The sequence below is a fragment of the Paralichthys olivaceus genome, chromosome 10, assembly GCF_024713975.1.
Source record: "Paralichthys olivaceus isolate ysfri-2021 chromosome 10, ASM2471397v2, whole genome shotgun sequence".
NCBI classification, from domain to species: Eukaryota; Metazoa; Chordata; class Actinopteri; order Pleuronectiformes; family Paralichthyidae; genus Paralichthys; species Paralichthys olivaceus.
The window spans coordinates 11228632-11243335 of record NC_091102.1 but is presented as its reverse complement, the minus strand read 5'-3'; the positions used below and the strand labels follow the sequence as shown (position 1 = coordinate 11243335).

The following is a 14704-nucleotide window of genomic DNA, read 5'->3' as shown; positions in this document are numbered from 1 at the left end:
AGAAAAATATAGAACAAAACAAATGATTCATAATTAATTTTTTTTAAAGATATTTAATACAAAAGCACATTATACACAATCATTCTTAACATGAATGAGGTAGATTCATGTCAATGTTAAGCACTTTGAAAAAAATTAAGGCGCACTTGATTATTAATCAACTTATATCAAAACTTCACTCATGCTGCCAAGTTTTAAAAAACTGGGCTGAAAGTGTTCAATGTAACATTTCTTTCATTCTTCAATAAATACGGCTTCATAAAGAAAGCTCATTGAATATTTTCCTCTTTAGATATTCCTTCCAAGCATCGTGTGTTGAAAGCTCCATGGAGTTCCATTCAAAGTGAGGTATCTGTAATTAAAACACACTTATTATTTCACTATCTGTGTTTTATACAACATTAAATCAGATTCAGTACGAGAGATGATTCATGAAACATCTATTCAAATTTTGTCTGTTCACCTGAACAACACGATATCCCAGAATTTCAAGGTGTCGTTTTCTCATCAGGGCTTCACCTCTCATGTGGTGAGAGTTTCTGCAGAAGCACTTTGATTCAAGAAAGTTCACAGCCACTCTGAAAGATGAGTAAAAACAGTCTCCATTAAATTTCGTTTCTGAGTGATCCGATTATTCCTGTTCGATATTTCAGGCCGTGTTCTGTATTAGTTACCGCTGAGCTCCGGGCGGCAGCTCATGCTTGTCATTTTCCAGGGAGCTCAGCCCCCAGTGAACCTTCCCTCTGTCTGAGATCTGCAGTGTGCTCAGGGTAGTGTACGGCAGTGGCTGCAGGTGTTTGTCCAGAATAAATTCAATGTCTAAAAAAAACAACCAAAAAACATGGCTGTGTTACATGCGATCATACGAATGTGGACTATTTCCCATTCACCTCTATTGAAGTCCTTAGGAAGTTCAGCTTGTGTTGCCAAGTACAGGAAAATGTCATTGTACAGAAGAGCAATGATACCGTACCTTAATAACAATAATAATAATAAACTTTCTTTATATAGCCCTTTTCTTAACAATGTTAACAAGGTGCTTTTCAAGAAAGAAAGAAACAATGAGAATAAACCAATGTAACATGAACAGAGAAAATGGAACAATAAAATAAAATTTGATAATTAGTTGAATAAGATTAATCATTGTAAATAAAAGCCAATGTGAATCATTTGCAAAAGAAGGGATTTCAAATAAGCTCAGTGGGGAGCAAATCCCATAATGTGGGGACTCTAATAGCAGACGAGCCTTCACACTTTGTTACAAGGTGAAGGCTCGTCTATAGGATTTAAAAATATGAACTGAGTTAATACATCAAAGTATAGAAGAGAATCACTAACGAGATTTCCTCCCTCAGGTGCAAACACATTCTCAAAGTAGAATTGAAAAGTTGTGATATATTTGTATCTGTTTTTAATACTTAAATACTACTCACCTATGGTATAATAATACGGAGTGATGACAGCTACTTGTACAAAGTTAATCCCACCAAGAACTTCACCCAGCATTTTGTGGATCTGCTGCTGCACGGGACTCACAGAGCCATTCCCTGAGAAAGACAGTTTGATTGAGAGTCAGTCGATAGTAGAAATCGATTTGAATTGAGAAGTTGCAACCCACCAACTCTGGAAAATATTAGTGAACCACGTTACATTTCTTTTGCAGCTGCTGGCAGTAGCTCTCGTGAAACCACGGCACCTGGAACTCAGGACACTCCAGGCACACGGCGCGATTGAGCTCCATGAGGCGCATTCGGGTCCGCATGTTGAGGGAATCCGGCAGAGCTGAAAGATAGAACAGGAAATTGAACTTGTCCTATTGAGAAAGACTCTCGATTTTATGTTTCAAGATTAATATTTTGCCGAAGATAAAAAAGGACAAATAATTGAAAATATTAACATTTGCTGTCATTGTGGATTTCTTAAAAAGAGTGAGAGCTAGACTATCATAGCTCTTCTCTGACCCCACTTAGGGATGTATGGCAAAAAGATTTAGGACGTAACCTAAGCAATACACAGTGGGACACTACACATCATACTAACTTTGTTGTCTTGCAATGAAAATGGTGGAACAGAATTATGAATTCATGCACAGAATGTACCAAATTGTTTGATTAAGTAAAATGTTCCCTAATTCATCTGCCAGAAGTCATTGCTGTCTGTTGTTGTTTTTTTCTTATTCTCCCCTTCGCTTCTACGTTAGTGTGAATTCTCCATTTGAAAAAAGTGGAAAATTTCCAACTGGGCACCTACTTTCTAGTTGGGAATCCAGTTTTCCCAGAAAGTCAATACTGAAGATTTCTCTGATGAGTTCTTCAGGGAAACGGTCAGCCAGAGCCAGAGAGTACGCCAGGAGAACGAGCAGGTGTGGGTCAAAGGATCCTATGAATTCACAAAGAAATGGTGTTAGCATGAGCTTTAAAAGAGGACGAATAAAAGTCCATTCTCCCAATATTGACTTACTGATATGAGGAGTGAAACGCTGAATGCACACGTCATACAACTCGTCTGCTTGTGGAGGATCATAACTCAGGATAGAGAAGGGTAGCAGGGTGGCGTATGTTGCCGAGTGGTGAATCTTTAAAATTACATGGGAAATGTAAAGTTAACATATAATCAGTTATAACAGGTTTAATGTGGTGTGATGTTCCTTGAAGTACCTTGTCAATCTCTTTAATCACCACACTGGCGATTCGGTCCATCAGCGGAGGGCAGAGGTGATTCATCCTGGTTAAGAAGAAACCCAGATCCGAAACACTGTTCCAGTTTATCTGATCCATCATTCTCTCCAGCGTGACTATCGTCTCCTCCAGCAACATCTCTTCAAACCACTCCCCTGACGAGTACTTCAGCTCCTCGAGCAGCAGGTCGAGCCGGTCAGCGGTCTGCAGCCTCTCATGGCTGGAGCAGTTCAGAATCTGCAGCAGGTGGACGTACTTGCTGGGAGTGTTGTGGCGGTAGGACGGATCGTTCCGTACCCACTTGGAGATGGCAGAAGAAATGGTGTTGAGGTTGTTGAGGCTGCACTGATTCACCACTGCCTCCACGCGCGACTTTATGGCCTCTTCGAGCCGCGGGCTGGGCAGCATGCAAAGAATGCGGGTCAGCATGGTCACCTCTTGGGGTAAGAAGCTGTGCTGCAAAAAGCTGCAGATATTAAAGTGTAATTAGTCTTTTTGTTCAATCAGTGTTGACAAAAAAATGTATTACTGGCTCAAAGAAAAACCTACTTGACCATGATTTTTCTTAGTTTAGTGAAGAGTTCAGGATTCTGGTACTGCAACAGATAAAGGGCTTGTGTGATTCTGGCCACTTCCACTGGTTTATACACATGAAGGTTCCTCTGGATCACTGATGCAATTCTGGAAAATAATGGAGCAATAATATATTTAAGCTTTTATGTACTTCAAAATATTCACAATATGTAACATATTTTAAAAAATCTGATGATGATCCCTGTAATTGGATTTTTCAAAGAAAAATATACAAGCTTGGGAGGTTCTACAGTTTAAAATGTAACTTGTTTCAGCCACATATACAAAATGTAGCAGCGACAAACATTCACCTCCCATTCACTTCTCTATCTGTGCGGATGAGGAGGCGTATTAAACATTTACTTCCTGTGGCGAAGTAAATCCAGAGCTGGGTTCAGCTTGAATCTGACCTGCCACATTCACCTGCATTCGCATATGTGTGATCGTGCCTTTGTGGTTCTCTGGTTGGAAATCTCTGTGATGGAGAGATATTGTCTCAAGAAGAACTAACTTTTAATTCTATTTAGCAAAATTTAAATGTGAACATGTCTAATTACATGACAGCGGGGAAGTTTCATCTTTTGAGGTAGCTTGTATGACAAAAAACTTTTTCTGCAATTCTGTCCGGTACTTTTTTACTTTTCAGTTGACGTATATGGCAATGCTAATGTATCTGCAATAACACTGGCCCAACCTGAAGCTATCCAGGTGCTATAAGGCAGACGTATAAACTCACTTGTTCAGCAAGGTGAGGTTCCTGCTCTGACTTTCTTCTAGTGCTTCAGCTACAGCCAGAGCCTGCTGTGCATTGAGCTCGTCAGCCAACAGGAGGGCTGTGTTCTCCAACCTGAAAGCATTGAAACCACAAAGCAGTTGGGTGACACTTGAGGACTGCTGTGAAGTGAAGGTTTGGATTTCCACTGCACTTATTACTCCACTTATAATGATACTGACCCTTCTCTGATCTCCAGACTGGCCAAGGGAGCCAGCGCGACAAACAGTTTAGAGAAGGAGAAAGGATCAGAGCTGGAATCAATCAGTTCTATCAGTCTTTTTTTTGCAGCCAGCCTGAAGTCACATTGGTTGAACTGCAGCGACTGATACAGCCCCATGATGATGCTGATATTCTCTGCGTCCAGCTGGGAAATGCTGGACAACAGGAGCTGGTTGCACTTCTCCAGCAGGGGATGGTAGCTATACTTCATGTTGCGCAGGAACTGCACCACTCTGCGAAGGTTATTGTAATTTGAGGGATCCATGGTGTCAATGAGTTCATCTACTCTGCTGACCAAGGCGTCCCGCAGCCGGGTAGACACCAGGTATGAAGTGCTTATCATGAGTATCGTGAGGATCCTGAGAAAACAATGCCAGAGGAAATACTCACATTAAGATGATTACGATTAATCAGCAGGATTACACAAAACCTACTGAACCCATCCAACATTTTTTTTCCCCGTCTTTAACATTGCGAGATTTTTTTTAAATGTTGTGAACTTTTTAAGAAGTAATGCATAGACCTTGATGAAAACAAATCAGGCATATTTAGGTGACACATATCTGAGTGTGTGCAATTTTGTGCACCTTGATTGAATTTAAGGGGACTTTTAATTTGCTCTAAAAAACCGACCTGGCGTCATCAATGGACGACAGCTTCTGATCCACTATGCTGGTGATGTGGCCCATGAGAGGACTTTGTTGAAGGTGCTGATCAGTGAGACAAATGGCAAACTTAGACAGGGAAGCCATCTGCAATCTGCAAAATAAACATTTGTAGCATCTCATTAATCAAACAATTGATTCATAAATCCAATGAAATCCTTGATGCTTCAGTCATTATTATCATTATTAGCTTCTGTAATGTGATTTAATATATTAGGGTTCAGGACTGTAGGTTGAAAGATGGGTGATCACATCACTACCTAGCTCTGGGATATTATGATGGAAGATTTTCAAAATGTTCTGGCATCTCATAGACAATAAACAATCACACAATTATCTGAAGAAAATAGGTATTAATACTAGATTAATCAGTGGTGAAAATAAAAGGTAAGCTCTTTATTGCCTAAAAACAAACATAAAATAAAAAAATAATGTGATGTAATCATACCGGTCTAGTCTGAGCCATGCTTCAGAAACCATCTGTTGTACAAGAGTGTCACGTGGATCCACATTCAGTCTGCAGGAAAAACAATAATACAGTTTTAGAATTCAGATAGATATTCTTTAAGATCACGGTGTCTGTGTGTTCAGGTACCTGAGGAAATGATAAAGCATGTCCACCAGGATGAAATCATTCATTAGAGCGATTTTGTTCTCAGCCAAAACCCGGAGAGTGAGGAACTGTGGGTGAGTCCTGATGAGCTCCACGGTCCTGAGCATTTCAGGTTTCTCCCTCTGGAACTGCCACAGCATCCCCACAGCACAGCTCACATGGCTCACGGTGAGCTTGGCCTTGTGCTTGCCCACCATGTCCAACACCTGATCCTCTGCCGAGCAGACCCTCAGCTGCTCCAGAACCTGGTCCCGGTTAACCGTACCCACGTGGAGGAGCCTACGGAGGCAGGAGGTCCCACACCGGAGCCGGAACATGATCACAGACCTGGGGTTCAGGGTTAAGTGTAGACTGGAGTCTTCATTGTGCCAACACAGTGTCCACCACCACCACCACCACCCACGTCGATTGTCAAACTGACAAGCAGAGTCAGCAGACTGGTCACACTCCCACCAAATCTCAGTCTGGAGCTGGAAGATGTTAGCTGCAGCTTAAAGGACCTCTATCAACTGAGAAAAGCACAACAACACACATTATTTTCATCTGAATCACACCTGCCAACATTGTCTCTGGTTCTGTAACAATAAAGAAACAAACACCTGACATGTCAGCTCACTCTGGGTTCAGAGGATTCCATCTGTCCTCAGACACTTCCTGTGACTTTCCTCTGGTGTGGACTAGAGTGTACAACCACTGACAGCAGCTCACTCCAGTTCTGTAACGAGCTCTTCACGTGGATGACGAAACAACCAGCTCAGAAGAGTGAGATGACCCGAGCAGCCCTGCTCGCCCTGTTCTTAGCTGTGTCTCTGCAGGTTACACAGATACAGACATGAGAGACGAGACAAAAACACAACAGACTCACTAAAATCGCTCATTCAAAGTCAAACTCACCTAGCACGTGTGCTACAACGTTTCACTTCCGTAGCCATGACGTATTTTGAAACCCTGGGTTTTGTCTTTCAGGCTGCAGCTCATTCAGCCTGGAGAATGAAGGCAACTAGATGTTTTCCTAACGTAAAAAATACTCAATACCAGTGATTTCCATTTGTAAGAAATCTGTAAAAGACCTGTCCCCCCTTGTGCTAGGTCGATATGAATCTTTTTTTCATTTATTGACTAAAATAACCAACATCATGTTTCTTAAAGTGTGTCATGATTTTCAAAAGGGACCAAAAAATGCAAATGTTGATATTAATTATTTTAATATGACTTGTGAAAACCTGTGTTGTGAACAACATAAGGATTCTGTGAATCTGTGAATCTGTGAATTTGTGAACTTGTGCTGTGTGTGCATGTAAACGTGAATGTGGTTCCAGAGGAGGATAACAACTGACATTTAGGAGTTTACGGACACATCGACGACACCACAGGAGCAGTATGGAGGCATTTCGTTTCTTTATCTGTTATTTTCTCACATTTGTGGTCACCATTTACTGCAATTGTGTTGGATTTGTCTGCAAAACTGTTTACCCGTGAAACTCCAAAAGCGGTCTGTGGACTTAAACACTTTGCCCACCCCTTCATCTGCATGGTGGAGAGGAGATGGTGAGTGAATCTTTTTACTTTTGTGGTGAACTATCCCTTTAAGCAGCCTGCAACGAGGTTGTGCCTGACAGGTAAGACTCGGGGCACCAAACCTCTCCGGCTGCGTTGACGTGCGCACGAGCCTCCGCAGAAGTTGACGCGCCATCTTTAGAAACACTGAGCTCAGCGCTGAATGAAACTTCATTTCCGTCGCCTGCGAGGAGCCGCTTGCTGCATGGACCGACTGCTTCACTTCCCAGGTGGTGCAGTTTCACATTCTCATGATCATGGCGAGCTCTGTGTGCGGTTAATACACCGAGGCCGTCCGCGGTGTGCTGTGCTCTTCCCAATACGTGTTGTGTGGTTGAGGCTAGGTGAGCGTGCTAATGCTAACACCAGGCCTGGCGAGAGACGCGAACCCGCCGCGACATGAGCGATGGAAACGGGGACACTCTAAAATGCAATGCTAGCTAACGAACGTTAGCTTACGAGTAAAAACATTAGCTCGCGTTATTTTGTTCATTATTCTGCTGTTGTAGCAACGTCCCCCCGGTTAGTCTGCCATGTTGGACACCTCTGATTTACAGTCAACACCATCGTCTATTATTGTTACATGTGTGTTTCAGTGTTACTTCAATTCACCGTGATTTGCACTGTATTTCTTTACTCGCACGTTCTGTTGTCACTCATCTCTCTGATCTGTGTTTCTCATCTGCAGGTTTTTGATCAGTTCAGGTGAAAATGGGGATCAAGGCTCAGCGCACACGGTGCTTCTTTGATATTGGCATCAGTAATGTGCTCGGTAAGAAACAGACGTCTCCTCTCTCCACTTTCTGATGCGCTCACTTACCTGCGAGTTCACTGGGGCAACATGTGTAATGCGAACGCAGTCTTCTGGGACAGTCCAAACTGCACGAGGGTTATCAATGTCTGTTTTGATTCAGTTCCAGAGGAGTGATTCACATTATGGTCATTTGAGAGGATGTAATGTGTGACTTTGTTGACGTGTATTGTGCGTTTTCATATTTGTATAGTATTAGAAGTGTGCATCTTCACTAGCCTCACGATTCGATTACGATGTAACAGTCAACGATTTCATACGTCTGTGATCTCCTCGTCACAGGAGAAGTATGGAAATACACACTTGGAACTGTCCACTTGTGTTTGAATCTCTCATAACAGTTGCTAATACCAGGTCTGCATTAGTTTTAGCCAGGTGCATATATTACAAAGACAACTTTCGGACAGTGTTTCACCTCAGTTAAAACACAAGTAAATCATTCTAACCCCGTGTCTCCTCAGTTGGCAGAGTTGTGGTGGAGTTGTTTTCAGACATCTGTCCCAAAACGTGTGAAAACTTCAGATGCCTCTGCACAGGTGAATATGAAATATCCTCCCCAAGAAGATTCCTGCAGCTCTTTTTCTCTGATCACACCTTTGATAATGATAATTGCTGATGTTTCCTCCAGGTGAGAAAGGCATTGGTAAAGGAACTCAGAAACCTCTGCACTACAAGGGATGTCTGTTCCACCGTGTTGTAAAAGACTTCATGATTCAAGGGGGAGATTTCAGTGAGGGTGAGTTAATGAATACTAAAAAACAAATGTCAAAATGCTGATTCAAGATGGAGCTTCTATACCACTGAGTGTTTACTTCAAACAGTGGTGACTGAAATTGAATGTATCATGTTGTAGTTGAAGCTGATAAATATTAAACAGATGTTACTATAAAATGACCACAAAGCACAAAAGAGAGAAGATGTTGGAGTAGATAATTTGTAAGACCATTGAAACAGCAGAAGGCATAGAGCCATAGACATCAAAAGGTTCAATCCTAGTTGTTGTGGTCTGCATGGTTGCGGTGTGTTGTTGCATTTCTAAGATGGTGCATGTCAATCTGCGGCAAAGGCTATGGTGAAGTGTGCTCTCAGGTTTTACTTCCTACATATCGTATGCATATGGTGACAGCATCTTATAATGAAAGCAGCAATAAAGCCATCATCAGCCTCTGTCTGTTTGAGTAACGAGAAAACAATACAAGTTTCAAAATGCTTGAATCTTATTTTTTGCTTCAGCTCCTTTACCTATTCTTTAATTTCTCTTTCACATTTTAGGCAATGGAAAAGGAGGTGAATCCATCTATGGAGGCTTTTTTGAAGGTAAAGAGGCCACTATCAGAGCTGTCAGTTGTTATCCAAACCGATGTTGGATCCAAGGTGTCAGCATAATCTTCTCCTTTTCCCCCAGATGAAAGCTTCGCTGTTAAACACAACAAGGAATACCTCCTGTCGATGGCCAATAGAGGCAAAGATACAAATGGATCCCAGTTTTTCATGTAAGCAGTTTTCATATTAGGTGTTTATTTTTGTTTTATTCTGTCATCCCTAACCTGTCCTAATATTTATATGCTTTTGTTTTTCAAATGGCCCGCTGTGACACATCAGAACAACAAAACCCTCACCGCATCTGGACGGGTAATGGCTGCTTGATTGCCATCTGAAAATCTATTTGATTGCAAGGTGCTCAATGTACACAATATGTCTCAACATCACTCTGCTTTTCTCAGAGTCCATGTGGTTTTTGGTCATGTGATCTCTGGCCAAGAGGTTGTTCAAACCATGGAGAACCAGAAAACAGATCCTAACAGCCGACCATATGCAGATGTGAAAGTTTTAAACTGTGGAGAGCTGGTCCCCAAATCTAAAGGTTTGTTTGTACAGAGCATCTTCAATATTTTCTAAAGGAGTTTAAAACTTCCACTTATTCTGCTGTTATTGTCTTTGGAGACCCACTTATTTAAAGCAGTCGTGGTAACACACTTTTACTTATTTGCAGCCAAGAAGGATGAAAAAAAGAGAGCGCAAGCCTCCAGTTCCAGCAGTAGCTCCAGCGACTCTGAAAGCTCCTCAGATTCCTCCTCGGACTCTGAAGAGTCTGAGAAAGAATCCAAGAAGCGGAAAAAAAAGGCAAAGAAGCTAAAAAAGAAACAGAAGAAGAGGGAGAAGAAAAGGTACCTAATTATTTCCCACACTTTCCGCAGTATAAACAGTACTTGGTACTTTATACTGAGCCACAATGGTTTCTTAGGTCAGAAGATGAAAGTGCTGAAGAGAAGGAACAAGAGGAGACGGTTACATCTACTGTTCGTCCTGAAGAAATCCCACCCATCCCAGAGAACCGATTCCTCATGAGAAGAAGTCCACAGGCAGTCCAAAAATCGAATGAAGTGGCTGAAAAGGATCAGAGACATAAAGAGGAAAGGCCGAGAGAGAGGTTAGTCTGCCTCACAAGCATTTATTTATATAATTTAATCGCTTGGTTGCATTTAAAAGGCTCTGTCAATAATAATTTAACTTATTACTTTTTTCCAGTTCTAGCACAACATATAATTCTCAATCAGCATATCACAGAAGACTGGTGATGACGAGATCTGGCAGGAAAATTAAAGGCAGAGGTCCGAGGGTAGGTGGACCAAACTCTTGTCACAGTTTATGCTATTGAGTCAGTCTTTTTAGTGTTTGTATCGAACAGAATTAATTGGTTTGTCATTTCTCCATTTCAGAGGTACCGCACACCATCTCGCTCTCGTTCAAGGTCCAGAGACCGTTTTCGGCGAAGTGAAACTCCTCCACACTGGCGTCAAGAGCTGCAGCGTCAGAGAATGAGAGCAGTCACTGGAGAGCGCTGGATTAAGGGTGACAGGTAAGATGCCCTCACTTTAGCTGATTGTGAACAGTATTAAAACAAACTTCAGCTGGTTAAGCTAATCTAGCTTTTACTATAGGTCTGATCACTCAATCATAACTGCACCGCATGACACGCAGTTGGAAGACAATTCGTGTAATATTGACAAAATATACACCTTGCAGCAACTTTAAATTTAATATTATGAGTTATTGTGTTAATTGTAAAAGCAAATTTTCAAAAATTAATTTTGAAATATAAATATTAAAAGCTTAACAGGCTGCACCTGCAGTCGTTGCAGATTTACACTTCTGCCAACCAGTGTCAAGATACTTGCTTGTTTCAAATGTAATCAGTGTCATAAAACTGATGATGTTTTTCACCTTGCTAAAAGTAATGCATTAATCTGCAATCTTTTCTTTTACAGAGGTGACATGAATGAAGCCAAGGATGAAGCTGCTAAAGCACCGAGAAGAGAGAGACGAGCCTCCAGCACTAAGCGTGAAAGAACAGCTGAGGGTAAAAAAGACAAGAAAAGTCGGTCACATAGATCCAAAAGCAAAGAGGAAGAAACAGCAGAGGATGAGAAGCATAGAAAACACAAGGCAAAGAAACAAGATAAATCTCCAAGTCGCAGTAAAAGCAGAGAAAAGAGTAGAAGGTCAAAAAGCAGAGATAAGGGGCACAAGCACAATAGTGATGAGAGGAGAGGTCGCTCAACAAGCAAAAACCAAGACAGTAATAAGAAAGAAAAGGAATCCGAATCTGATGGTACTAAAGATAAAAACAAGAGCCACGAATCTGACAAAAAACATAAAGAGGACACAAAAGGGAGAAATGGTGAGAGAACTAGAGCAAAGTCAAAAAGCAAGGAAAGAACAACTTCAAAAGATGGACATAGATCGAGTAGCAGAAACAGGGATAGACGTGGAACTTCAAAAGACAAAGAGGAAAAACGAGAGAAGGACAGAGAGAGGGGCAGGGAACAAAGCAGGAGTCAGGAAAGACGACGTGACAATGAAAGAGAGAACAAGAGGAGAGGAACATCCAGGGATAGGGAACGTCGCACAAGAAGTCCAGATAGAAATAAGACTAGAGACTCTCACAGAAGCAGGCGCACCAGAAGTAAGAGTAATAAGAGAGATCACAGCAAGGACCATTCATCTCATAGAAAAGACAAAGTAGCTGCCAGCCAAAGGAGAGGACGTAGCAGCAGCTCCGAGAGTGACCGAAATGAGAAAAGTAAAAGCCGAAAGAGACCAGATTCCAAAACAAGACCAAATAGTAAATCTAAAGACAGACGAAGTCCAGATAGATCCAGACCAAGACCAGATAGTACAAAAGGCAAAGAAAGAAAGGACAGCAAGAGGAATAAATCGAGTTCAAGCTCCAGCTCTGACAGCGACTGACCCCATTGTGGGTACCCCGAAGGAACAGATTTCTGGTTTGTCCCCATTTAATACCCACTATACACACACATGCAGCTTTTTAACTACAGTGGAACATATTCACATTCCTCATTCATTGCATCAAAAAAAACTGCACGCTTTTCAGGAGAACTTGAAATCAGTGTCAAAAATCATTTTCAAAACTCCATTAGTGTGATACACTGAACAGGCAGAAGTCATTGAAGGGAGAAATGGCCCTAAGGGGAAATTCTGGAATTTTTTCAACCAGGTATATAAATGGTGTAGTGTAAATAAATGGTACTCTGTAGGTTGACAGCAGCCACGACATGGCAGCAGTGGCTACAAGGTAATCCTATGGGGTAACCGCAACAGTCCATGAAATGTCCACTAAAAGTGCTTTCTTTCACCAATAAAGACTTAAATTGTAAGTACGGAGTAGGTAACAATTAGAGACAGCCATCCAAGTCCAATGCTGCATTGACAGTGTCCACATCAGAAGAGGGTTCAGCCATTATAGTTTCATTAAAATACAAACTCCTCTCTCCATCTCTCACTTCTACCTCTGTCTTGCTGCAACAACCCAAGTCTCATGGGACTCCTTGTTTAGCATATGTGTAATCCTGACTGGCTCTTAGCAAAGACCCAGAATATGTTGAGCCTTTCATTGGTGAATAAAAGTCCTTTCAGTGGAAATTTTGCAGACTGTCACAGTTGCCCCATAAGTTTACATTGAATCCTCTGTGGCAGTGTTGCCACTGCTGGTGGAGGGAATCAACTGGACTGATTCCAAGAATGTTTGTAGGTACCTGTCATTTACAAACCCACATTTATAAACATAGGCCCCAGGTTAAAAAATCCTGGAATTCCCCTTCAAAACAAGAGAGCATAAGAGTCAAACAATAAACAAAACAAAAATAAATGTAACTACTTAAGCTTGTCATTAGAAACTGAGGCAGCACAGGAAATTTGGCCGAACTGTTTGGCTCTGAATGGGGATTGTGAATTCATTGTATATTACTTTTGATGGTTAGCTGAAGCTGCACAGCCATTTTAAAGAAATGGATTTGAGACTGAATAAGAAACTAGTATCAGTACCAGAATTTATTTTAATTGTACATGACCAGAGGAATTTGGGTTGAAAGTGTTTGGTTTTTTTGTCAATTTTTGGATTTTTTGGGTTTAACAAAATCTCTGATATCAAACCGTTAAGAAAAAAAAAAAAGCAGATTTGAGATTCTACTATACAAAGTTTTTTCCCTTGATTACATGTTCTACTCAAATAAATTTTAATATTATTTAAAGCAGTTGGTTTTGGGGGTGACAACCGACTTCCAAATTTGGTAAATGTCTGCCGTTCAAGTTATTTTCACTACACAGTCAGTCAGATGGCGCACACCTAAATCTACTTGCATGTGTGCTTAGCCCTGACATTATTAGGTAAAATACTGTATGTACATTACTTTTTTTGTTGTACATCCACAGCCTTACTGTTATCATATCTTTTAACTGGTTTAGTGATATCTCTGGATTGTCTTTTGTTTACCTTTTTCTTTTTCTTTTTGAAAGAAGAAATGTCATTTTGATGCTGTAAGTACAATATAAAATCAGTTTGTATGAATTGTGTTTTGTGCAAGTTGGTTTTAAGAACACAACTACAGTGAAGAATGATTAAAATGCTTAATTAGGATTTTAATCTCTTGTTTTTATATTCTTTTAATGCTGTGAGAATTATAAACAAAGAAAAACAATTACTATTGCCTACATTCAGCTTCCAGCATTAAAGTCACTAGTGCAATTTTATACTTTAAAGAAAGAAGAGGTTGACTGACATATTCAGTCATCAGCTGTTTCCTCTTCCATGTGTTGAGAGCTCCGTTGACCTTTGACCCCAGAGACCAAGTCTAGATCTTTTCCACATAGTTTCCAGGAAACATTCCCTCTCATCTCTCATCATTTTAACTGCTTCCCGTGTTCGGCCGAGCTTTCTGGAGCACATGGCCAGTCTTCTCTTTATACACACCAACACATTGGTGTCTCTTCTGTGCTGGGCTTCTTACTGTGTACCATGATGAGAATATTCCCCACGAACCCTCAACCCTGGCGCGATTTCCTTTTTTCCCCCCATGAACTTACTCCACATTTCAGAAGCTCCACTTAAAAGATGAGAAGCATTTGGTGGGATAGGTTTATTTTATCCTCACAAAATACAATGAATATTCACAGTAAAAGCTTCTGCTTCTCAAGTCACAGTTTATGTTCATTGTCTGGGTCTGATTGAGATTCTCAGTCTTGACATGGGTCAAGATGTCTCATCGAAATCTTGCCATTAAAAATGTAGCTCTGAAGTTAGATATCCTGTTCAAAGTCAGTATAAATAAATCATAAAGGCATGAAAAAGAATTGTGGACATAGGAAACAGTGTATGTGCTGGTGAGCTCTTAAACCGGACGATGAAGGACAAGGACCTGCATGTGCAGGAGACGACCAGACACTGTGAACTTAGTGCTGCTACACTGGACCTGCTGGAGACCACCGCTCAACAACACAAGACGCCATTTCAAG

At 41.1% G+C, this 14704-nt stretch overlaps 2 protein-coding genes across 4 annotated transcripts; one reads left to right on the top strand and one right to left on the bottom strand.

Annotated features, from left to right (window-relative positions):
• Positions 1 to 33: 33 nt before the first annotated feature.
• On the bottom strand, positions 34 to 6496 carry fastkd1 (FAST kinase domains 1). 3 transcript variants are annotated; one of them, XM_020089605.2, is made up of 16 exons: positions 6418 to 6496; positions 6123 to 6332; positions 5506 to 6032; positions 5359 to 5427; positions 4879 to 5004; positions 4206 to 4604; positions 3988 to 4098; positions 3228 to 3359; positions 2658 to 3144; positions 2461 to 2575; positions 2251 to 2379; positions 1651 to 1782; positions 1434 to 1547; positions 675 to 819; positions 464 to 578; positions 34 to 352 (listed from the first exon to the last, which is right to left on the bottom strand). In XM_020089605.2, the coding sequence occupies exons 3-16, from the start codon at positions 5838 to 5840 to the stop codon at positions 257 to 259; spliced, it is 2505 nt and encodes an 834-aa protein (XP_019945164.2). In that variant the 5' UTR covers positions 5841 to 6032; positions 6123 to 6332; positions 6418 to 6496; the 3' UTR covers positions 34 to 256. The 3 variants fall into 3 exon arrangements, with proteins under 3 accessions (XP_019945164.2, XP_019945166.2, XP_069388578.1); XM_020089607.2 differs by having other exon boundaries at positions 6140 to 6332; XM_069532477.1 differs by lacking the exon at positions 6418 to 6496 and having other exon boundaries at positions 6123 to 6407.
• Positions 6497 to 7153: 657 nt separating this feature from the next.
• On the top strand, positions 7154 to 13829 carry ppig (peptidylprolyl isomerase G (cyclophilin G)). The gene is made up of 13 exons (XM_020090046.2): positions 7154 to 7310; positions 7769 to 7852; positions 8353 to 8427; positions 8520 to 8627; positions 9164 to 9208; positions 9297 to 9384; positions 9494 to 9523; positions 9616 to 9755; positions 9885 to 10059; positions 10137 to 10322; positions 10421 to 10511; positions 10612 to 10751; positions 11161 to 13829. Exons 2-13 carry the CDS (start codon positions 7792 to 7794, stop codon positions 12140 to 12142), a joined length of 2121 nt encoding a protein of 706 aa, XP_019945605.2. The 5' UTR covers positions 7154 to 7310; positions 7769 to 7791; the 3' UTR covers positions 12143 to 13829.
• The last annotated feature ends 875 nt before the right edge of the window (positions 13830 to 14704 follow it).

Bases quoted from the DNA above. Each gene is read 5' to 3' on its own strand.
- fastkd1 (XM_020089605.2), bottom strand. From the start codon at position 5,840: ATGTTCCGGCTCCGGTGTGGGACCTCCTGCCTCCGTAGGCTCCTCCAC. The intron at 5,005-5,358 runs GTATGATTACAT...TTTATTTTGCAG, and splicing joins GCATGGCTCAGACTAGACCG to ATTGCAGATGGCTTCCCTGT. The intron at 1,548-1,650 runs GTAACGTGGTTC...TGTCTTTCTCAG, and splicing joins CCAGCAGCTGCAAAAGAAAT to GGAATGGCTCTGTGAGTCCC.
- ppig (XM_020090046.2), top strand. From the start codon at position 7,792: ATGGGGATCAAGGCTCAGCGCACACGGTGCTTCTTTGATATTGGCATC. The intron at 9,756-9,884 runs GTTTGTTTGTAC...ACTTATTTGCAG, and splicing joins GCTGGTCCCCAAATCTAAAG to CCAAGAAGGATGAAAAAAAG. The intron at 10,512-10,611 runs GTAGGTGGACCA...TCTCCATTTCAG, and splicing joins TTAAAGGCAGAGGTCCGAGG to AGGTACCGCACACCATCTCG.